This window comes from Pyxicephalus adspersus, chromosome 9 (assembly GCF_032062135.1).
Source record: "Pyxicephalus adspersus chromosome 9, UCB_Pads_2.0, whole genome shotgun sequence".
NCBI lineage: Eukaryota > Metazoa > Chordata > Amphibia > Anura > Pyxicephalidae > Pyxicephalus > Pyxicephalus adspersus.
The window spans coordinates 34,803,012-34,827,022 of NC_092866.1; the positions used below are offsets into that span (position 1 = coordinate 34,803,012).

The 24,011-nt window shown below is 39.4% G+C and overlaps 1 protein-coding gene across 1 annotated transcript in view; it reads right to left on the bottom strand.

Annotated features, from left to right (window-relative positions):
- Positions 1 to 24,011, bottom strand: part of PPP2R5B (protein phosphatase 2 regulatory subunit B'beta) — a 63,161-nt gene that overhangs the window by 6,780 nt on the left and 32,370 nt on the right. The window contains exons 3-10 of the mRNA XM_072421372.1: positions 21,190 to 21,386; positions 13,427 to 13,528; positions 8,090 to 8,182; positions 6,890 to 7,020; positions 5,890 to 5,949; positions 2,677 to 2,785; positions 833 to 886; positions 1 to 51 (exon numbers count right to left, since the gene is read on the bottom strand). Coding sequence (XP_072277473.1) covers positions 1 to 51; positions 833 to 886; positions 2,677 to 2,785; positions 5,890 to 5,949; positions 6,890 to 7,020; positions 8,090 to 8,182; positions 13,427 to 13,528; positions 21,190 to 21,386 — 797 coding nt within the window. The remainder of the gene's footprint in view (positions 52 to 832; positions 887 to 2,676; positions 2,786 to 5,889; positions 5,950 to 6,889; positions 7,021 to 8,089; positions 8,183 to 13,426; positions 13,529 to 21,189; positions 21,387 to 24,011) is intronic.

Genomic DNA, 24,011 nt, shown 5'->3' on the forward strand with positions numbered 1-24,011 from the left:
CTCCTTCTGAGTGCAAGTTTTTGGCCAATACTTCAACAAACCACGAATTACCTGTAAGAATAAGCATTGGTATTTTCACATAGGTTTTTTGCAAATCTCACACAAATTATATGGCATATTTGCTGCAATCTATTTTATTGTTGTAGAAATTGAGTAGTATATCTTGTAAATATGTACAGGAAATTATTTATAAAAGTTTGCATCCAAGATTTAACCAGCTTTTATCTAAAATCTATACATTTTTCTCATTGACTTCAGTGAGAAGGTGTGTGAAATAACTTTTATTTATGATTCATACATTTTTAAATGTAATCCAATTTGGAAAAATGTGCGAGCATGTGAAAGTGAAAACATTTATAAATAAACCTCATAGTTGCTAGAGGCAATAAGGTGAAAAAAAAGTGACAAGATATAAATGATATTATTTTAACTCTGCAAGAAATGTTTATGGTGATGGCATCAGGTGTTTTATTTGTACTTTCATAAAAACAATGCAAAACAGGTAAAACTTCCATGTAAATATGGCCCTATTATTAGGAGCATGTACACATTTGAATACCTGTGTAAAAAAACAAAAAACAACTATCAATACAGTTGCACTGCACTGGATTCTGATACCTAATATATATTTATTGATAAAATTAACTAATTGTTAAAAATTATAATAGTATATACAGCTAATGGTTGAAATGGCATGTTTTTTTTCTTTTTTACATATCTAAAATGTCTAAAATACAAACAAACAATTAAATAAATATATTATTGTAGTAAAACGTGTTTGTTGTTAACTGCAATAACACTATATACTTCATACAAACCGTACTGTACTTACATGCTCTGTTAGTGAGGAGTCTTTCTCCAGGAACTGAACTGCACAATAAGCCAGCTGCAGGGGACAAAATTACAATGTTAGGCACTTACTGGGAGCATTAACATTAACATTATGATGCATTTTTATGCTGTGTGGAAGGAAAAAAGTATGGGTTAAGCTATTTACTTCCCTAACAAAAACATAATATACATATTTCCTCTTTCACATACGCTTTTGCAATCAGCCCAAGAGCAACTGGGAATAATAGGGGCGTCACCAAATAATAAAACAAAATATAATTAAGTGTCTGCTTTGATGGGCATCTTTAAAAAGGAACTACAGCATGTTTTTCAGTGTGAAATTTACCTGCAATAATTATTATATTAGTTGCTTGCATTTTCTTGTCTAACTTGACTCAAATTTCTAAACTAATAATGGTCATAATTTGCTGCAGGGATCATTGTTTTCCACAATACCATTACCAGCCAATTAGGGAAGAAATTAACAGTTGTTGATAATAGCAATTGTTAGCAAACAACATCTGATACAGCTTAGTACATTGAACACATTTTCATGATTGAACTTCAAATATAGATCTGCAGGGCAAAATAACAATTTATTTTAAATGTTGTTCCCCCCCCCCCTTTCTTTAACAAATGTATAGATCTTTGATTGTCAAAGCCCCGATTGCACTTAGAATTGAAGAGAAGCCCTGTATAATTTCAAAGCCAGTTTGGCTGCAGCTTACAAAAGGTTAATGGCTCTTTCCTTTCCAGCACAGTTAGTGAAAGATGATTGGTGGCTCAGGTACCCAGGGCCCCATTATTGGAGGAAAGGAAGTGAGTCACATACAATTCTGAAGTACCCAATGATTTCCTAACTACAAAACACACTATCTGCAAAAAAGCAGCAAGGAAGCAAACAAGTAAGCACAAATAGGGGGCCAGTATTAATAATATTACCTTTTATATATATAGTACTGACATATTATGCAGTACTTCAGTCCATAGTCATACTACTAACTGTCCCTCAAAGAGGCTAACAATTTAATGTTCCTACCATAATCATATATCTTTAACACAGCATAAATCAATTTTTAGTGAATGCCAAAAAACCTAAATGCATATTTCTGGGATGTGGGAGGAAACCAAAGTGCCCATAAGAAACCAACGCAACATGGGAAGAACATACAAACTCCTTGCAGATAGTGTTCTGGCTGAAAAATGAACCTGAGACCCTACTGCTAGTTAAGTGAACTTGTTGCTTTCCTAAGCATAAGCAAAGCAAAATCTGACTTTCAATCAAACCTCGGGGCAAACATCTAAATACATAGTTGGAAAAAATGAATGTTTGCTATTTTACCTGGCAACCTGATTTTAAATTTGTACAGCTAATTTTGGGATTTACATTTTCCTAACTGCATGATCAGACAGATATCACAAGTAGTTGTTCATTGAGCAATATAGCAATTAAGATTATTATATTACATTTCTGTCTCCACCATTCTCTTTGAACAAAGATTCAACATCCTTACCTCAATATATTTACCTAAGAAGCATGAATAAACCAGGAAGCAGCAAAATAATGTAACTGACTACAATAGGAATATGTATCACAAGAATATTTGGACAAAGTTACAAATCCTTTATTATGTGATATAAAACAGGGAAGGCTTTTATCACTTAGTAGGGATATGTAAGTAGTTCAGGCTTAGTCTAGCCACATGTACACTCCAACATTACTAAACTTGTAGTTTTGGCACACCAGACAAAGCAATACAATTTTTTTTACCATAAAGATTGCTGAACAAAATCATTTTTTATCCTACCCCTACATGGGATTATATGGTCTGTGATGTCTCTTACCTGTGCGTGGAATATAGAAAGTGATTTTGCAGAGTGCAGTGGTATCAGCACACGGACAAGAAACTGTTTGTGTTCTGATTTCAGAGGTAAAGCAAAGCCATTGATGATACTGTGATGGAAAAAGCAAAATAATTTTAGCATCTGTAAACCTAAGATATATCTAATCTAACTATAAACACCAAAGTTTCTTAGACCCACCAACACGATGCAAATAGGCCCATGCCAACTTGCAGGCTCTGACAGTATCTAGTCATCATCAAAGGTTTTGTGGAAACTGTACGGTGAGCACTCCCTGAGTGTAGTCCATGGGTTGGCCTTACTGGTAGTAAATGATAGCTAGAGAAGCTAAAGGAGGATACTGGTTGTTAAGCAAGCTCTTGATCAAGTTAGGCCAAGAGTTGTATCCAACTGAGTGTAAATTGTGCCAGGGAATGAGGCACAAGAATAGCAGGGCAGTAGAGCTGAAGATCCCTGTGAGGGGTAAACACCAACAAAATCCGGAGCAAACAAGTATACAGGAAATACAGCAGGGGTAAAAATAGATGGAATTCAAGTAAGATATGGACAAGTGGGGGCAGCAACAAAAGTTGATTTTCAGCAATAAAGAAGCACAGTAGTTTACACTAGTAAACTCTTACATTCTTAGAAAGAAAGTTGGACCAATCGAAATGCATGATGACAACCAGAAAAACATACATTGTCATTCTTTTGCCCATGAACAGGGGGCATGAAAGGAAAGCTGGGTAATGTGTGCAGTCAATGAAAGTAAACAGCAAGACCATGACAGTGAAGTAGATGTAAAGAAAAACAAGGTGTTGAAGGAAAAAGGTCAACAGGAGGAGCCAGCAAGGATCTATTCACAGTCAGTCATTTGACAAGCAACTACTTCTCAGATGGTGAGCAACCATTTGGATGAATTATTGCAGAACAACCAATTTCCTGGCATCATTTTTAAATTAATTTAATAAATGTTCATTCTTGCCATAAACCATCATATGCATAGTAAAATAATTTGAACCACATGTAAGACATAAAACCAACAAAGTGTTTAGGTTGTCACTGGTAAACTTGTTCTGATAATACTAATTGTTTAGTTGTGTCCAATTTCAATGGTGTTGGTCGACTAGTGTTGACTAGTGTTGGTCGAATAGCTCACTATTCGATTTGGCAGCTATTCGCTCGAATATAGCAAAAAGATTCGGGTGGTCGAACATCGAATTCGAACACTATTAAAGTCAATGGGAGAAAAATTTGGGTTTGTTTCAGCACTGTGTAGAGCTTCTACAGCCTCCAAACAGATGTAAAAAGATACATTGTAAAAGGATACATAAAAAGATACATTGTAAAAAGGATATATAAAAAGATACATTGTAAAAAGATACATTGTAAAAGGATACATAAAAAGATACATTGTAAAAGGATACATAACACTATTGCATACCCCTGGACTTCACATGAAAATTAAAGAGCACCTGTCAAATCAATTTTAGGCTAAAGCTAGGTACGCACTTCCAATAATTATTGTTAGAAAATGAACGATTGTGACCGATCAACGATTATGCACGATTATACTTGAACAATCATATTGCACAATATGCACAATTCTGTACATGCTGTAACAATATGATCGTTCATATATAATCCACCAACAGCGTCCACACACTAGATACAATCGTTTGAACGATGCAGGGAGGGACATGTAAAGGAGAAAGTGTACCGCAGAAACATGCAACTCAATGAAGGCTTTTTCAAGCGTTTTTAAGCTTTTTTGAAAGCTTTCATTGAAAACAATGGGGGCTTTTATAAACATTTTTAGCAGGACTTTGGAATCTGGAAACCCCCTTTAGTAAGGAGACTCCCAGATAAAGTTCCCACGGTCCAGGAATTCCACAATGACATTATGATTCATAACCTGTAAAAAATAAAAAAGAACAAGTTTAAAATAAAAAACACATACAAAAAAAAAATTGAAAAAAAAAAAAATTTTTTTTCCTCCCGAATTTTTGCTGTCGAATGCAGCAAAATTCGGGTCGGGTCTACCCGAATTCGAACAGCCATATTCGGGACAACCCGAATTCGAACATCAACACTAGTTCTGACTAACAGACTTGGAGTAGGCATGAAGCAAATTAGTACCAGATAAAGTTCAGAATTTCTAAAATATTGATGACCAATCTGACATTAATTGCAGCATCAACATTGCAGCCAAGCAATTAGCATTTCCAAAAGAAGAGGTCAGCGAAGGAAGCCGCTATAACTATCTAATGGCAGGTAAATATTACAGCTGAGTTTTCTATTCATATTTTTCTAGTTACACAAAAACTGGTTAGCCTTACGGCCAACAGACAAAGCCTTCAAATGAAGATAGGAGTTCCTGCTGTAACCAAAATGGTAGCAATCTGGGCATCTGTAAATCCACTGCCAAATTATGACGAATGAAAAGAAGGATGAAATGTGCCAATGACCGGCATCTGTTCATGGGTAAGATGTTGGCAGTAGAATAGTGATTTTCAGAGGAATCTAACAGGAAGCACTTCCGATTATCTGTTTGTCATACACTTATGAAGTTATTCTCTTCTAAACTAGATTTAAATTACATTGTTGGGAAAATGTAATTTTTCTCTCTGTCCAATTTCCTTCTTTGTGTAAGCTTTAGAACATATAAATAAACATTTTTTCAGCTACATTATAGAATGAATCTACAAGAGAATAAATTGCACCAATTTGTTAAAATGTTAAAGGTTATGAAATCTGCAATCATGACTATAAATAACTAACATACCCATGACAGAAAAAATAACTACTTCTGACACCTTTATATATAATGACTGTAACTAAATACATTCCTTGAACTGTTTAACTGTTCACCACATTGCCGGGGAGGGAACATGGACCAACAGGGGAAAATAGTAAAGCTTGTACACTGCAATTTCAAGGTTATGAGGTCACATTATTAAATTTGCAGGTTAATACATTTCAGGAAGGTCAGAAAACAAGCCCTGAGCATAACTGTTTACCCTTGATATAAGTGATGTCTAAAGCTGTGCCAGCATCTCCTTCCCTTTTTTTTCTTATACTCAAGAATGTTTCAGTTAAGTGAACCACCATCAATCTAATCATGTAGGCTGAGCTTAGTCAGTTTAGGCATGTATGTTTTACTGTCTCCATAAGTCTGTAAGCTTTCTAAGACTTGCCAGTTTTTCATTTAGTTACCTGCCCAAAATTTCCAGGAGCTCTGCTACACCATTGAATCGCTCTGTTTCATAGATAAATCTGCAGGAAAAAACAAAAAACATTCATCAAGAACTGTGGGACTAAATATAAATTCTAATTCAAAATTAGCCATAGTGGATGTTTTTTATTGATTGAAATGAACCCTTAAACCAAAAATTATTTTTTCATTTTAGTCAATCACTATATATTGTCCATCCTTAATCAGAACCCAAAGCACTTCTATTTAAACAACAGGCAAGGTCACGTTGGGACCCTGGTCACGTGCCCAAATCTCAAGTGCCCAAATTATAAGTGCAATGGGAATTAATCCAGGGAATTCCATCATCATCATCTAATAATAATAATAATAATAATAATAATGATAATAATAATAATTGTTAGGAAGAATTGCAATTTGATAGTCCCACTCAATGGACCTGATGTATTAAAGCTCTCCAAGGCTGGATAGAATACACTTTCATTATTAAAGCTGGGTGATTCAGCAAACCTGGAATAAATCTGGTTCAGGATTCAAAACATTTACTAGCAAAGAGCAAATTACTTTGACGAAATCCATTCTGGGTTTGCTGGATCACCCAGCGCCACTGATGAAAGTGTATCCTCTCCTGCCTTGGGAGCTTTAATAAGTCAGGCCCAAAAAATCAACATATTTACAAATAAGGCTAATTTTCGCATTTGCAAGGCATTTTGTGCTGTAATTGGGGAAGCAGACGATGAAGAGGGATAAATGGAATGTAATACAGAGTAGCCAGTCTACAGGTACATTCATTGATAAAATCATTGATCCACTATTTTGAAACAGTAAATGCTCAACCAGGTAAATTCCAAAGCCTTTTTCAGATACCTACAGACAATTTTACTTATATAGAAGTGATACATATATTATAGCAGCATAATCAGCCCTAATATACTGCATGTCTGTAACACAATAATTAGAATGGTATAGACAATTAAAAAAACTAATTGCTCTAAACTGTACCTGAGAAAAATGTTGTTGCATTGTTTTCTGATATATGCTCTAAGTCCCAAAAATTTTCCATATACACGGTGCAGAATAGTCTTCAGATATTCCCTCTCACGAGGATCTTCACTATCAAACAGTTCCAGTAGCTACATAAGGAGATAAAATGTTATTTAAATTGTTATTCAATTCCACATTGACTAAGCACAAAAAACAAGAATAAGTGGTTGGAAGTGACAGGTATCCTTTTAATGCTTACATGACCTTTGGTCTCTTTAAAATTTATGTTCGGAAGAATGTATGAAACATTGCCCCTGATTCATCAAGCAGAATCGGATTATCGGTCGCGCATTCGTATTAGCGATCCGGAATCGTACGCGATCGCGCTATTCAACAACTGAAAAAGCTACTTTCGCGCTTCCAGCGAGCGCGGATTTCATTGATGAATCAGGGGCATTGTCTTTAACCTTTAAAAGTCTTTAACCTCTGTATTCACAGCCACAAGGCATATTTTAGCAAAAGCTTGGTGGACTTGTAATCCCACTGTTTCACAAGCCAATCAAAAAGTCACTTGTTATTTGATCACTCAAAATCATGTGGCCAAGTCTGTACGTTGTGAAAAACACATTACCAACCCATTATCATTTCACTGCACTAACATATGAACATCAACCCCCTGCCAGTAGGTAAGGTGAAGACATTTAGACCCCTTTCCTCTTTCCACCCTTCCCCATAAACCTTTACAACCCCCTCTGTCTCTTTTTTTCTATTCTACTTTATCACAAGCCTTTTAAGTTAACAATACCTCTGATATTCTCAATTTCCAACTGTTTTGTGCAGTGTGGAGGGCAAAAAGTAAAATGATAGAAACTCCTTAGCTACCACTATATTTTAACTCAATCTCAATCTTACTATACAGTACTTTCCTCAGCTATATACTGTCCTGAGCTCACAAATCTGCAGGGCTACACACTCTCTAAGTACACTGATACACAGAACACTGAATATGGTACATCCAGGGTCATTTTATAAAGAGTCCTAGTGCACCATTGTGATATTGCCATAATAGGCCTGTTGCTTACCCATAAATGTGTAAACCTTTGTACTTATCATGTTTGTTGCATGCCTATTAATGTACAAAACCAGTAAAATGATTAATACAGAAAAGCAATACACTAGATCAAAATGATTAATTATCAATAAATAAAATACTCTTACCATGAGCACAAACTTCTGGTCCACATATCGCTTTGCCAGTGAAGGTTGGAAATCCTGGCTTTCCAGAAAGCGGAGGAAGAATTCATACACCAGCTATATGGAAAATATTCATACAAGTTAGAAACTAGAACAGGATACGAGAAACATTAATTGAACAAACTGTCAAAGACCTATGTAATTGTCTTCTTCCTCATTTGGGCTCCCTACAGATCACTTAAAATAATTTGTGACACAAATGATAATAAGAGGGTGAAATCCCAGTAAGCATATGCTATATACTATAGTAAGTTGCCAAGCCTAATGTAAGAATAACATATTGAGGAAGAACAGAAAAAAGGCTCTTTAAGGCAACAGCAGTGTTTTAAAAGGTCAGTTGTATTCAACATTTTGAAGCTATACAGGGCTTGACTACAAACAATAAAAGTGAGAATTAAGTGCATACAATCTTATAAAAAACAAAGGTAACACCAATAATGTTCCCTTGCCCAACGTGTTTCGCCATCAAGGCTTCCTCATGGGAGATTGGAGAGCATATTGGTAAGATTGAGATGCAGGGATTTATACGACGAGATTAGTGTATCAGGTAATATGAAGTACTGACTGTCTTTAATAAACTTAGCTGAGTGGTAATAAAAATGTGTGAAGATGAGGCAAATGGAAGGTTGTTGTAATTATTTCTTAAGGAGAAAGGGAAAAACAACAGATGGAGATGTGGTCCATCAAAAAAAAAAAATATTCTGGAGGTGATTTTAAAAGGAAAGATTTTTTTCAAGGAATCAAAGGAACTGTGCAGCAAGAATGATTATTCTAAAGTAAAATTCTATGCAATTAATGGCTTGAGTATTAAATGGCTTGAGTAATGGCTTTAGAAGAAACCACCAGACTGTAGGGCTGCACAGTAAGTGATAAAGGGCCACATAAAGCCCCTAGTTGTGGAGTTCGCACCAGGGATTGAGGGAATGTTTTTTTTTTCTAGGAGGAAATTAGTGAATTTAGGGCAGTTTAGTTTATTTTGTGCTCTTTGTATTTGTTCTATTCCCTTTCTATTGTTAATGCATTACTCAGTAGTGCACAGTAATGTGTGCAGTATGTTGTTGTCCAAGGGGGGCCCCAACACACAGATGGGCTAATACACCTGTGCAGCCCATGTATTGTGTAAAAGTTGCTATAGTTACAATTTTACCTTGTGTAGTGTCTTTTTAATACAACACACATGCTGCAAAACACCACAACACTAAATGTGAAGGACATTTACCATAAGACCTCTGACTGTTTTTAATTATTTCTGACTTGTAATTTGCATACCAGTTGTGGAAAAACAACTCATAGTGTTAAACAAATTGGGTCACCATATAATTTAGGTAACTTGTACTTTAAGGAGGTCAAAAATGCCTTCTCCATTGTCCTAATTTCCATTTTTCAAATTGAATTAAATTATTAAAATGTGTGAATCCTGGGTGAAAGTGAAGATATAGCATCTTGATCATGCCGTGGCTCCCTCTCTGACGCCATAGTTTTGCTTGATCCTCTTCCAGGTTTATCACTGTTTATCTTGGTTGGTTAGGCCTCACATGAGTACAGGAGTTGAATCATTTTGGCAATGATGCATACCATTCACTAAGCTGTGCATTTTCAGCTCACTGTACATTCTAAAGAAAACTGTGAAGAGGCAGGTATGCTTGTTAAATTGCAGAAAACCAGCATGTTTTGCTTTAAACTCTAGTGAAGTATATGTATAAAATTAAAAAAGAGGTCTATTTCAATACTTAATATTACTAGTAGTGTGGTTGTAGAGAAATAATCTCAAGAAGGATTTTACTCATCCATGTGATACAGCTATTATTAAGGACACAAGGAAGCAGTAACCATGGTGACTTCTGCCTGCACATGTTTTCCAAATTTCATTAGGCTTTGGCTTATCATATTTTTCATGAAGAAAAATGAGAAAGCACACAGAGCATCATGCTGCAAAACGTTTAACATCTTCAGTCACTTCACAAGACCATTGCACCAATAAAGCATTTTAAAATAGCTCATGCAATTAAATATGTATTTAAATAATTCAAAGTCGATTACATATTTTGCTTAACCTCCTGGGCATTCTACTGATGTCTGGATTTCTATACCAAAAGCGGTACACTGTTTTTCATGAAATTTTTTTTTTTAAGTTGTAGACCTCTAATCTACAGAAATATGTCCGAACAAGGGTCTAGTAGATATCCTGAATATAATAAAGTTTGAAACACACAATCATGTAATAAAAAAAAATAACTTTATTATTAAAATTAAATAAAAAACACAAAAATCAGCTTAAACAAGAATGCATAAATAAATAAAAAATACTGAAAATGCAGTAATTCGGTATACTGTATAGTAATATATTTTTCTAAAACACCTCCCTAGTGTGGTAAATTTTTAAACATAGTCCAATGTCACATACCTTTAGACAAAACCACATAAATATATTTTGTATTATTTTGTATTGGATTGGATACAGGACTTTGTATGGAATCCAATACAAAATATTTGAATTTCCCGCTATGACCCCCGTCAACGGGCGTATGTACTGACATTATCAGGAATAGTCAAGGGATGCGTACAAGAACGACGGGTGTTCTAATTCTTTACGTACTTCCATGCAAAAAGGAAAAAAAAATCATTTTTTGCATGGAAAATTATTTTAGATTGTAGGCTATAATTCTTAGGCATAACTCACTGAAATATGTCCAAAATTTAATAAATTTATTAATAAACTTTAAAAAAAATGTATAAAACATTATAAAAAAAAATCTTAAAAAAATAAATAGTGTATAATGTAATGTAACTGTACAGTAGCCTATATAATATATTTATAATACAATTATATATATATATTTTATAAAGATTTCTTTGAATTGGACTCAATAAAGCTTTTTTGTATTGAGTTCAATGCAAAGTGATTTGAATTTCCCGCCCCGCCTCCCGCTCGCCCCAACGCTTGCAGTGACGTCACCGGGAAACCCCGAAGATTGTCACTGCACATGCCGGGTGAAGGCTGAAGAGAGATGACGTCTCCTGAGGAGCTGCGGGGACAAGGTAAGTGTTTTTTTTCAGTTGTAATCCGATTGTCATACAATGTTGTATGACAATCAGATTGCACTGTAACGCGTGTTTCTATTTTTAGCTACCCCGCGCCTGGTTTGGGGTGAACCATTGTAGCAAGTTTTGTTATCCCGAACCAGGCTCGGGGTAAACGCCCAGATGGTTAAAGGAACACTGTTGCAAAAAAGTAAATAAATAAAACATCTGATACCTATAAGAAGTTAACACCTTTAATGATAATTTCAAAATGTATTTATTCTATTATTCTATTTTACATTTACATGCAGGTCAAGCTACCTAACAAAATGGTTAATATTAGGGAATCAAATAAACCCTGCCACTGACCAGGGTGCATGGGAAGCAAAAGACGTACTATCGTCATTACCATTTACATGAGCAGTTATGGTCTTTGGTGAACGTCAAACCAGAAACCCTGCTTTCATCACCCTTTTTTATTTGGTCTTTGTCAGTTTTAATTTTTGGATCATCCATCCACAGTGTTACTTTTCCCACAACACTGCTCATTACCTTGCTTTCTTCCACAACCTTACATAGCTCATGTCCAGCTAAAGTTTTTGAGATATGGCTAAAAAAAAGGCTTTTCTAAAGAAAGGAATATTGATATAATACATAAATATAAAGGAAGGGGTATTAATTTATTATACCTTTCCTGAAAAAGTATATGGCAGCAGTTTTGTACAAATAAATTATATGAAGCAATCCCCTATATATAAGATTAAGGACAAAAAAACACACAATGTGCTAGAATAAACTTAACAGAATTACTTAACTTAAAAACTTAACAGCAAACAAACACATTTTTGAAAAGTTGAACACATACTACATCTTTAGTGCTTCTGTGAAGGATTTTTTTGCAGTCATGACCAGTTACTGATGGATTCATCTCCTAGTGGAGGGTGACTGGTCTTTTACCTGCCCCTTCCGTAGTTTCTGCAGGAAGCCAGTAGTAGAAGGGTCCACTGGGTCTATCCCACAGCTCTGCATAGGTTATGGTCAGCACAGTAAAATTCCCATTACAACTTTTAGAAGATAATAAATTGGGTTGTAAAGGCATTTGGTATTTGAAGAGTATATCTGAATTTAGGTGTTGTGGCACTTAGTTAGAAATAAAGTGATTCGGTTATCTCTCTGGCTCTGGAATTTATTGAATGGTCTTTTAGTGCTGCTTTTTGATTGACTGGGCTATAGTCAGAATTTCATTGAAGAAATGTATTTACCGTATTTTTCGGACCATAAGACGCTCCAGACTATAAGACGCACCAGGTTTTCCGCACAAGGGAAAACAAGAAAAAAAAAAATTGATTTGATTTCCCCTGTGATCCAGCGTGCGGCACTTGTGCACGAAGGCGGCGCCGATCGGCATTCATCAAATCAATCGGCGCCGCCTTCGTGGGCGGGCACAAGTGCCACACGCTGGATCACAGAACAGGCAGAGATCGGCGCAGCCGGGGACCGGCGGGGACACAGGTAAGTAAAAAAATATGCCCCTGTACCTCTGCATTCGGACCATAAGACGCACCCTGATTTTCCCCCCACTTTAGGAGGAAAAAAAGTGCGTCTTATGGTCCGAAAAATACGGTAAATGACTTTAAATAGTCAAACATTTTCTGTAGCATCACAAATTTGTTTTCAGAAGTTAAAAAGTTTATAAAGGTTAATAAATAAAAGGAGAAGGTCAGTGTGCCAGGGAAGTGTGTACATGATTACTGTTTACAAGGTAGATAGTACATGATACCCTTTGAAGCCACTCATCAGGCCAATGGTGAACATGTACAAAGTTTGGGAAAAGGACTTTTAGAAACTTAGGCTAAGTCTACACAGAATGTATTCTAAAGCAGGACTGAACCTGCCCTAATTAATTTACTGTTAAAGCCTTGCTCAAAAGCAGCTTGTGGAACTCATGGGCCACGTTTTTTGCAGACTTAAATATAGGGTTATTTCTATGCAGAAAAGTACAGTATTTACTGATTTGACTTTGAGCTGCTTTCCTTATTATACAAGTACATATCAGCGCTGCCAGTGAAAAATCCCCCTGTGCTGTAAAGTATTTAATTGGTTGATTCTCCAATAATGAGCTATTTGCACAATAAAAAAATCTCTACCTAGGGTCAAAATGTCTTTCGTATTAAAAATACATTATGATACTTAGGAAAGCTTGAAAAGTTAACAGCATTATTAGGATTGTACATGTGGATGTGGAGCATTACACTGATCAGTACCATTAACATAATATACCTGTAGATGTGGCCAAGAGGGCTCAAAATTTGGCTCATCCTCCTCAGGGTCAAACTCTGGATTATCACTGGGTGGTAGTGTGCGAAATATATTTACTGAGATCTGAAGTGGGAAAAAAAGAAACTTTAATAAACTTAAAACTTCAAAAATGTAACAACATGAAAATAACACAAAAATTACAACATTTGTCTATTTGCCCAATAACTAGGGATTAGCGAACAAGAATTTTAAATTTGATCTCCCGGCGATTCGGGACTTTCTCGCTTACCGAACATGTGAGCGAGAACGGGCTTGCGATTCGCCATGAGGTCGTATTCTCGTTGAACTAACGAGGGAAAAAGCAGGGGGCAGTAACGTCAAGAAATTTCAGCAGTAATCATGGCTGGGAGCGAATCATTTGCTCCCAGGATGCACAGCAAGGCCCAGCAGCCAATCAGGAGAGATCAGAGCACAGGCATATATATACAGGGAAGGAGGGAGGGGTTAGTCACTTCATCTTGTGTTCTGTGTAGAGGATAGACCAGGGGTGGGCAAACTTTTTGACTCAGGCCACAATGGATTCTAAAATTTGGCAGAGGGGCCGGGCCAGGATCAGATGGATGGAGCGCCGAGACGGGTGTCACTGAATGTGACGTCATGATGGCATAACCCCGCTTACTCCCATCACAGGCTCAGATCTGTGGGTTGTCCCTTCCACTTCCCCGAGCCGGGATTTGTACAGGGGACATGGTCCCTCACTGGCCAGAGCTGCAGACTGCAGATGTACTTTAGCTGAGCCGCAGAAGTGGAGAGGGAGTTGTTGGGTTAGCACAACTTATTTAATATCAATTATGTCTCACCAACAATAATGCTTTATCAGTATATACTGGTATATGTATACCAGACATGAGGTCATCCTAAAGAAATGCAGCATATCCTGTAAGGTTTAAGGATGATTATGGGTCAGTACTGGTCAAACACCAGCCATTGTCTTAGTTCCTTCCTGAGTAGTTAAAAACACAGTGCCATACCTAATGAAGGAGTCTTGACCAGAGCTTGCTGGATACAACATGTTTCTTTGATCATCTGCCAAGTTATTGATTTCCAGCAGAATCTTTGGGTGAATTCAGTTTTCTTCCGCAGCTAAGTATCTTTTGTTACCGTTTATTAATTATTATTACAGTATTGCATTGTTTTGTCTATCTATCTTATTATTAAATTGTATAATCATTCAAGTCTTTGTATTATCTCTCTTTGTACACTTCAAATTGAACCCATCAATATTTTCATAAACTGTCACAAATTATATCCGTGACATAACAGGAGTTCAACGGGCAAGATAAAAAAGCCTAATGGGCCGTATATGGCAGTGTGACAGGGACAGAGTAGGAACCTCTTAGTTCATTGTTAGCTGCATAGTTCAGGGTTTGATACCTGTTCCCATTTACCAAAGAAGACTATTTGGTACAGTGAAATTTCTGTGCTATTTTAAAATAAATACAGATATTTTAGTGTTTGATACCTGTTCCTATTTACCAAAGAAGACTGTTTGGTCCAGTGAAATTTCTGGCCTACTGTAAAATTAATACATATATTTCCGTGTTTGATACCTGTTCCTATTTACCAAAGAAACCGTTTGGTACAGGTGCATTTTTGCCCAAATAAGTAAAAAATTAGAGGTAGACCCAGGGGAAGGCGTAGCATTGGGCAACCTGCCGCATCTGGAAGGGGGCATACGCCCTGGGAGTCCGCCACTGTGGGACAGCAGCAGCAAACTGTTGGAGACAACACAAGTTTTAAAACAGGTCTGAGAAATGTGCAAGGCACCAGTACGCTGGTAGATGTATTGAGAGGGCGGAATACAATCATACAGCCACATCATGTGGAGAGGATTGGTGACTGGGTCTCAGGGGCCTCAAGTGCAGCAGGCTATTCTTCTGCAGCAGCAGAAGGAACCAGCACACTCGTGACAGGAGCAAACACAGAAGTTAGAGCGGCAAAAGTGCCTTTACCTCCCAATGACTCTTCCATGTTGTTTGACGAACAGCCTGAGGATCTGTCAGTGTGAAGTTCAGAGCAGGAGGCGGACTTTGAGACCCTTGGAGAGTGTGGTCAGCACTTGCTGGGCGAGGGTTCTGGATCAGTGGCTGCATTTGCAGAGGTTGGCTTACATGAAAATGAGGATGATGGTGACCGTGATGTCACCTGGGAACCACCGTTGCGTGTAAGGGCTAGCAGTAGTTCCGAAACAGACGTAGAGGAAAGGCAGCAACAGCAACAGACTGGGGATGGAAGGGGCCACAAATCTGCCTCATGTGAATCCCAAAGAAGAGACAGACGAGTGGGCACAAGCAGCGGAACAGTCAGAGACTATGTGACCGTGGGGGAGAGGAAGCTGGAACAGACACAGGACACCCAGCAGACGCAGAGGCAGGCAAAGACAAAGAGCAGGAGAGTGGTTGCATGCACCTCTCCAGTGTGGTCCTTTTTGTGGTCCCGCCGAAAGACGATGACAAGTATGTAGCAATCTGCATCCTGTGCTGGATCACATTTCGGTACAACATCCCTGCTTTCCCACATGCGCAAGAACCACAAACCAGTGGAAGCAGTATTTGCGTTCTCTTGAAGGAGGTGCAACCACGTCATCATCTCTTCTTCCACCTTCATTGATTCCTTCTCTACCTCCAACGGTGATTGCTAGTACGTCTCAGGAGGTTGGTGCCAGCCAGACTTCCAGCTGCAAGGAAGTATCTGCTTCAGCCCGCAGGTTTCATGGCGTCAGACAATGTTTGTCACCGCAAGATGGATACCCCAATGACCCCTCAGCTCCCCTAGCTCCCAGTCCCTTCAGCCCACTCTACCAGAGTTCTGCGCAAGGTCTCAGGCTATGGGCCAACCAACAAGTGAGTCATCGAACTAAATTCATGTCTAGCCAAACTATTGGCCTTGCAGCTACTGCAGTACAACATTGTGGACTCTCTTCCGAGACCTGATGGCCTGTGCTTAGCAGCGGTGGAATATACCAAGCAGGCATTACTTGTCCCGCACAGCTGTACCCAGTTTACATGTAATGGAAAACCTCCCAGGCATTGGCATTCTCGGTGTCTAGCCAAATCCACGTCACCAGGGACAGCTGGACAACCAGACACAGAGTGGGAGGCTACCTGTCCTTCACTGCTCACTGGGTGGCCTTGCATAGCTCAGTAGGCGGTAGTCTGCAAAAGGCATTACAGCAACTGGTACCCCCGCCGAGGGGTGTGGTGGGAAAGCATGGGCCACCCCAGTCCTCTCCCACCTTCTCTTGCATTCCTTCTACTGTCAACCCCTCTCTTTTCGACACTCCTGAAAGGCCAGCAGCAGAGGACATTGTGGTTAAGCGGGCACGCCACTACGTCTTCCTAAAGCACACGTGTTGCCAGGCAGTGCTGAAACTGGTGTCCTTGGGGGAGAAAAGTCACACCGCTAGAGAACTCTTGTCCGCTTCGCACAGAGAGGTTGAGGCTTGGCTGACCCCCTCCCGACTTACAACAGGCAACGTAGTGTGCGACAACGGAGCCAACTTTGTGGCCACACTGCGCATGGGATGCATACCACATGTGCCCTGCTTTGCACACGTGCTGATCCTGGTGGTGCCAAAATTCCTCCCCTACGTACCCAGGACTGGAGGACTTACTGAAACAGGCTTGCTCCATCTACAGCCATGTATGCCAATCCCCTACTGCCGCCGTGGTGCTTAGCAAGATCCAGTGCCAACAGAGGCTGCCACCGCATAGACTCATTTGTGACACTGTGACTAGATAGAACTCCACCTGGCACATACTCCAGCGCCTGTGTGAGCAAAACATAGCCATCCGCCATTACTTGCATGCATAGAGGCAGCGGGGCCCTTGGTACAGCCACACAACTGAGCTATTTTACCAGTGACCAGTGGCTGCAGATGGAGACCCTGTGCGAGGTACTGGCCCCCTTTGAGCAGGCCACAAAAAAGTCGGGAGTGGTCAGGCTGGAACAACGTCATACCCATCATCCTTCTGCTTGATAATACTGTGTGGTCTGATGGAAAGTGGTTATAGGAGGAGGGGATCACCGCTACAAAGTTGTGTGGTCACAGTTTCTACCTAACCCGGCACAAGAGAAAGAAAAGGTGGCCTGCTTGAGCAGACTACTATGCAACTGGCTGTGTGAGAAGTTCCGCGCACCACCTTCCACACAGGGAGATAAGGCGGACACTGCCTCCACCGTACCCTTCTGTAGCGGCAGCAGCAGTAGTGATAGCAGGCATCACACATCCAAAAGTCTAGGCCAAGGCAGGGGGGATTTTCTGGATGCCTGGCAAACCTGATGTGGACACCTCAAACAAGTAAACCCACACTGCTCCTGTGCTGTGGCTGCCCCAACACCCTATCAGCTGAGCCTGCTTCGGTTGAATTGTTCCGCTAGGTATCACAACGTACAGGGGTGACATTCATCGCCAATGTCATGCTTGCCATTGTGCCAGCTAGCAATATACTTTACATTTCTGCTGCTTCTGGGAAGCCAACAAACTGCAGATAAAAACCCCCAGTACTGCCACACTGATAGGTACCATTGCCTTCGCCTAGTTTTTCAGCTACATATTGTAAGATTGAGATGGCATTTATGTCATCCACTTCATGATGCAAACTAGCAAAATCGTCTACCTTCCTACGGCTTCCGGCACCACAGACCACAGCAACAGTGTTGACGTACAAAACATCTTGGTCTGGCCCTCCTACGTTTAATTACAAATTTCAGATATTTGTATTACAGCACTCCAGTACTCAGTACTCCATTCACCAAAATTGTGGGGCCCACCGCCTCCTCCTGCTGCTGCTGCCCCGTCAGTACTCCGTTCACTGAAATTGTATTACACACTTCTAGGTGGCATTGACGATGCACTTCACCCAGCTCTAGATGCCAATTACCAATGCGATCCCTGCTCCGTCTCAGGGCCCACTGTCTCCTCCTGCTGCTGCTGCTGCTGCCGCCTGTCAGTACTCCATTCACTAAAATTGTATTACACACTTCTGTGGGCCATTGCCAATGGACCCAGTTATCAATGCGGTCCACGCTAGATCTTAGGGTCCACTGCCTCCTCCTGCTGCTGCTGCCGCCTGTCAGTACTCTATTCACTAAAATTGTATTACACATTTCTGGGTGGCATTGATGATGCACTACACCCAGCTCTCCATGACACTTACCAATGCGGTCCACGCTCCGTCTCAGGGCCCACCGCCTCCTCTTGCTGCTGCCGCCTGTTAGTTCTCCATTCACTAAAATTGGATCACACTCGTCTGTGTAGCATTGACGATGCACTACACCTATCTCTAGATGCCAGTTACCAATGCGGTCCACGCTCCGTCTCAGGGCCCACCACCTCCTCCTGCTGCCGCCTGTCAGTGCTCCATTCAGTAAAATTGTATTACACACTTCTGTGTGGCATTGACGATGCATTACACCCAGCTCTTGATGCCAGTTACCAATGCTGTCCACGCTTCGTCTCAGAGACCACCCCCTCCTCCTGCTGCTGCTGCTGTCGCCTGTCAGTACTTAATTTACTAAAATTGTATTACACACTTCTGGGTGGCATTGAGGATGCACTACACCCAGCTCTCCATGACACTTACCAATCCTGTCTCCCTAGCGATAGCTGACTGGAGGCCACACACTGCTACTGCTCTCGCTGACCCAAGCTCTGTCTCTGGTCCTCCAGCCTTTTGCCTAATGTCACCGCGCTATTTCTCCACAACTTTATAGGTGGCATTCCTAACACATGTCATCTAGTCTCCTGCTGTTTTGATGACAGAGACTGCTGCTAGTGGGTTGACACGTAGTGCCACCCTTTCTCAATGACCCAATGTTTATGCTGCCTTCTGTACGCTGTCCATCACGCAAAAATTCTTTTTGCCTGCTGTCACTTTACCTGCCATTTTCTGGAAAACCACAAGGTCTTTTGGAACTTTTTCCTTGTTGCCACTGTTCTTCTACACATAATTAGCAAATTTGGTGGTTTCTGACATGTATAGGGCTTTGCTATTATTGTTTAAATTCAGCCTATTGACTTTAATTGAATTTGCGAAATCGGTTCACCGAAATTTTGCGGACCCAATGGAAGTTCAAGGAAATTTTCGCGAGACTGTCAGAGGCCTTCTCGCTCATCCCTACCATCCCTACAAGGATTCTGTAATAAAAAAAAAAGTCTGTACAAAGAGAAATATAGAGGCTGCCATGTTTGCTGCTTTTGAAAATTTGTGTCTCCTGTTTGCTAACTTCAGACTTAAGTGAGGTATTCATTTATATCAACCATGCAGCAAGTGATGTCAAAGCAGTTTAGGGAATTATGTATTTAATTATGTATTGGGTCAAAAAGACAAACACAAAGACACTAGCTCATCATTTTATAGAAAAGGTTGACAAACTGAATTAGTAAGGCCAGATGTATTATTAGATATACTATTATTAATACATTTACTTGTATAACTGCATTGGTGTACAATGTTATAGCTATGTAAAGAGAATGCATATATTTGATGAGAATTTCTCTTCTTATGTGAAATGTGACTACATTTGTGTGGAAACCTCCTCATATTACAATAGGGCACATTATACTGACACAAATTGCACATCTCTGTCCTTTGTAGGTCACTTGAGCACTTTGCCCAGCTGGTAGACAAATTGAGGCCAAGATAGATTGTCATATTTAGAACAAACAAGGTCATCAGAACAAACCTCTTTTTCTGAGCAGATATCCTATGGACTGGGTCTAGAAATGATCTAAACTTTTTAAGCACTCCCTTGACAAACTGATGATGCTTTTTTACATTCTATCCCTATAGATAAATACAGAATTTCCTACCCACCACCTAAAATTAAAGTCTCATCAAACATTTGAGATGCAGAAGCACAAGCAGTGCCTGAGGATTTCCCCCTGGTTTATCCAAAACACCAGGCTGCTAGTTAAAAAAAATGTCATCTGCTTTTTGTTCATGGAGCAATGGGAATTAGCTAGAGCGCAATGTCAAATGCAATCTGCATTTATTTTAAGTTCAGTAAAACATTCTCAATTTAAGAATCAGTGCAGGCACTACCCCGAGTCTGTGTGTTTTTATTTATAGATGAGACAAATTAAGTACATATTATGGAAGTTGTTGACTTTTTACTGTACAAGTAATAAACTAATGTGAGCAACTGTCATTTTTATGTTTTTATGCTTTTGGTACCTTGTAAGTGTTTGAGGACACAGCTAATGGACAGTGTACATTATAACACACTGTGCTGCAATGTACTTTTAACTGTTGTAATGCAAGATGCCATGGGGCATGCCATATTAGTTATCCCATCACAAATAAAAAAAAAGCATTTTGCAGTAAAAAATTAGTGCACTGGAACACTCATTGAGGATTGTGGTGTACCATGGTGCATTGTAGTACAGGTGTGTTGTTGAGGTGCTTTTCAAAATGAATGACACCCCAATGCATGTACAGAACAATACTTCAATGCACATGTGTGAAAGTGACAGGGTTCTTATTCCAATGGAGCTGCCCTAAATGTATTTTTTGATATGTATATGTTGCTCCCATAGGTTAGATTTGAACCACAGTTTTAGGGAATTACTTTGATGTGGCATTATGGCTTCCTATATCCCCAACAGGTATTACATAAAGTTACAACATTTTTAAATATATCTAGGTTCTCTGTGGTGTTTCCTTACAATATGAACTTTGCAAATTCTAAAGCTGACAGGGTTCCTCAGCTGCAATACTTACCATTTTTATAATTTCTGGGTAAACTGGCTCTATCAGGACTCCCCTGTTGGTGGCAATACATTCTACCAGCTCATTCAATGCAGCCCTCTTGATCTCCTTTCCTTTCAGGTCAGCCACACAATCCATAAAATGGAAGATAACCGAGCATTGCTGCAATTTCTTACAGAATAAGTCATGAAGTTCAGAAACAGGAGCATCTGTAAAAAAACAAAAGGGTTAAGAAAACTACATTTTACCAATTATACCAACTGTTTTTTTACATTAGTTAATAATGTAAGATTAGCAGAAGCTGCATCATAGAAGGTTTTGTTTTTTTTTTTTTTTTTTGCATAGCTATGGCCTTGAACTAAATGATACATAAACATACTGCAAGTGTGCTGTAATACCATAAAAGGTTATTGCTTCCAGTCAATTGGTCATTGGCAGCACAGTTTACAGGAAGGAGTGTTAGCTGTTACCATTGCAATAGACTAATCCTTGCCAGTAAGGATACATTTTATGTAGTTGCCCCTTATGTCAGCCTAAGAAGCTTGAAGATACATCAATCCATAAGCATTCCAGAAAATGCAGATAGCAGTTGAAACTCCACCAAACTCTACAAAGACATATGATGCCGGATCATTCTTACTATGGTTTCAGTGTAACCTCCACAGTCAAAAATAACAGAAATACTCCTGCTTTGAGAAACAGTTGCTAAAATTACCAAGCTACAGCCAGGGGACAAAAGTAAACCTGTCCTGAGGTAAAAAACAGTTCTCATTGTCGATCTCCTTCCTGAAAATTATTATTATTGTTTTTATTAATAATAAAAAGTTGGATTTATATAGTGCCAACATAATATGCAGTGGTGTATATTAAATAGATGTTGCAAATGACAGACATGTACTGGGTTTGTCAATGATAACTTTACTGGACATTTCACCCTCTTTATCTCCTTTTACCCAGTCTGGACAACGCCTTTTTCTCTCATGGTTCAGATGGTCACCTCCACCCCAGTTTTATAAATTAAGGGCCAAACACTTTATCCACCAGTGATGTTTGATGACCCCCATAGGGTTGCATTTGGTAGATAATCCTAGAATGCCTACCTCCTGCTCAATTTTTTGTTAGTCCACAAACTCCCTTTGAGTCACAATGCAATGCTTCAGGTCCAGCCCGACTCAAGCTCTGACCAATTTATCAGCTTTTGATTGTTCCTCATGCAGAATATTTTTATGCCTTTTTTGATAAATGGGGGGGCTAACATAGGGATCTTTTTCTCTCAAAAAATAGTGTCCTCTCTAGACACCTAAGTCATTTTGGGTACACAGGAGCTAGTCTTAGAGTAATGGCTCTTTGCCTATGTCAATTCAATCCTCTTCCCAAGCAGCCTTGGTTGAGGGTTTCTTTTTTGCCTCATTCGCCTTCTTCTTTATTCTCTTTTTTTCTTTTTTCTTTCTCTAGTTTCACTTGCCCTGTCACACAAAAATGGAATATTGGGTGGGGTTGCACATTTTGTATTCTTTCACTACATGTATTGAGATAAGTCCTCTTACCTGGTCTTACATGGTCTACTCTTACATGTTATACAGGTAGTCCTCAAGTTAAGGACATCCAACATACGGACGACTCCTAGATATGAATGGGTCCCTGCTCGCTCGAGTGCAGGACGGTGGCTTGTTGAGGGGAGGGGGGACGGTCCGCATGACTTGCAGAAGAAGTCTGAGGTGTTCTGCAACCTCTTGAAACTCTTTAATGACCAAGACAAACTCTGCAGTTGATTGATTCTTTTCGCAAATCAAAGCACAGCTTGCTCCAGAAGTTAATAAATGTCTAGGCTCCAACATTTTTTTTTTGTTTTGCTTTGTTTGTGATTAACTCACAGTGAGGATTTTTTTACAGTGACTTATACCACTCTGCCTAATATTATGTTGAGACAAACATCTGTCCTAATTGCATTTAATAAAATAATGTACCTGTTCCGACTTACATACAAATTCAACTTCAGTGTTCTCCCCAGAAATTTTTTTCAGCCGGGTGGTAGGAAACTGTAGCCGGGTAATAAAAAAGGGGGTGTGGCAAAACACGGCAAATTTAGTGCTCCCAGTTGTTTATGCCATGGGTATCCAGTAACCTCTTATTGTTTCAATGTTCTACCTTCTCCCAATTATTTGTTAAAACTTTGTAATGCCTGCCCTGTTAGTATATCCAATTTTTCTATTCTATGTATTTTGCCACAACTGTCCTATGCCATGTATTGTGACCCAACTTACTAGTGTTCTAAGTTTTAAGAGTGTAATCCTTTGTAGTAGTGTAACAGTATAACGAATGTGGTGTAACAAGTTAGGCTTAGCTCATATTAGCAGCAAAAAACATTTACCCCTTGTGAGTGACTTCTGGCAAATGCTGGGCACCTAGGATTGGTAACAGGCCATAAGTGCTAGGCCCCTAGGACTGATAACAGGCGGTAAATTCTAGGCACCTAGGATTGGTAACAGGCGGTAAGTGCTGGGCACCTAGGATTTTTAACAGGCGGTAAGTGCTGGGTACCTAGGATTGATAACAGGCGGTAAGTGCTAGGCACCTAGGATTGGTAACAGGCCATAAATGCTAGGCCCCTAGGATTGATAACAGGCGGTAAATTCTAGGCACCTAAGATTGGTAACAGGCGGTAAGTGCTGGGCACCTAGGATTGATAACAGGTGGTAAGTGCTGGGCACCTAGGATTGGTAACAGGCGGTAAGTGCTGGGCACCTAGGATTGATAACAGGTGGTAAGTGCTGGGCACCTAGGATTGATAACAGGCGGTAAGTGCTAGGCACCTAGGATTGGTAACAGGCGGT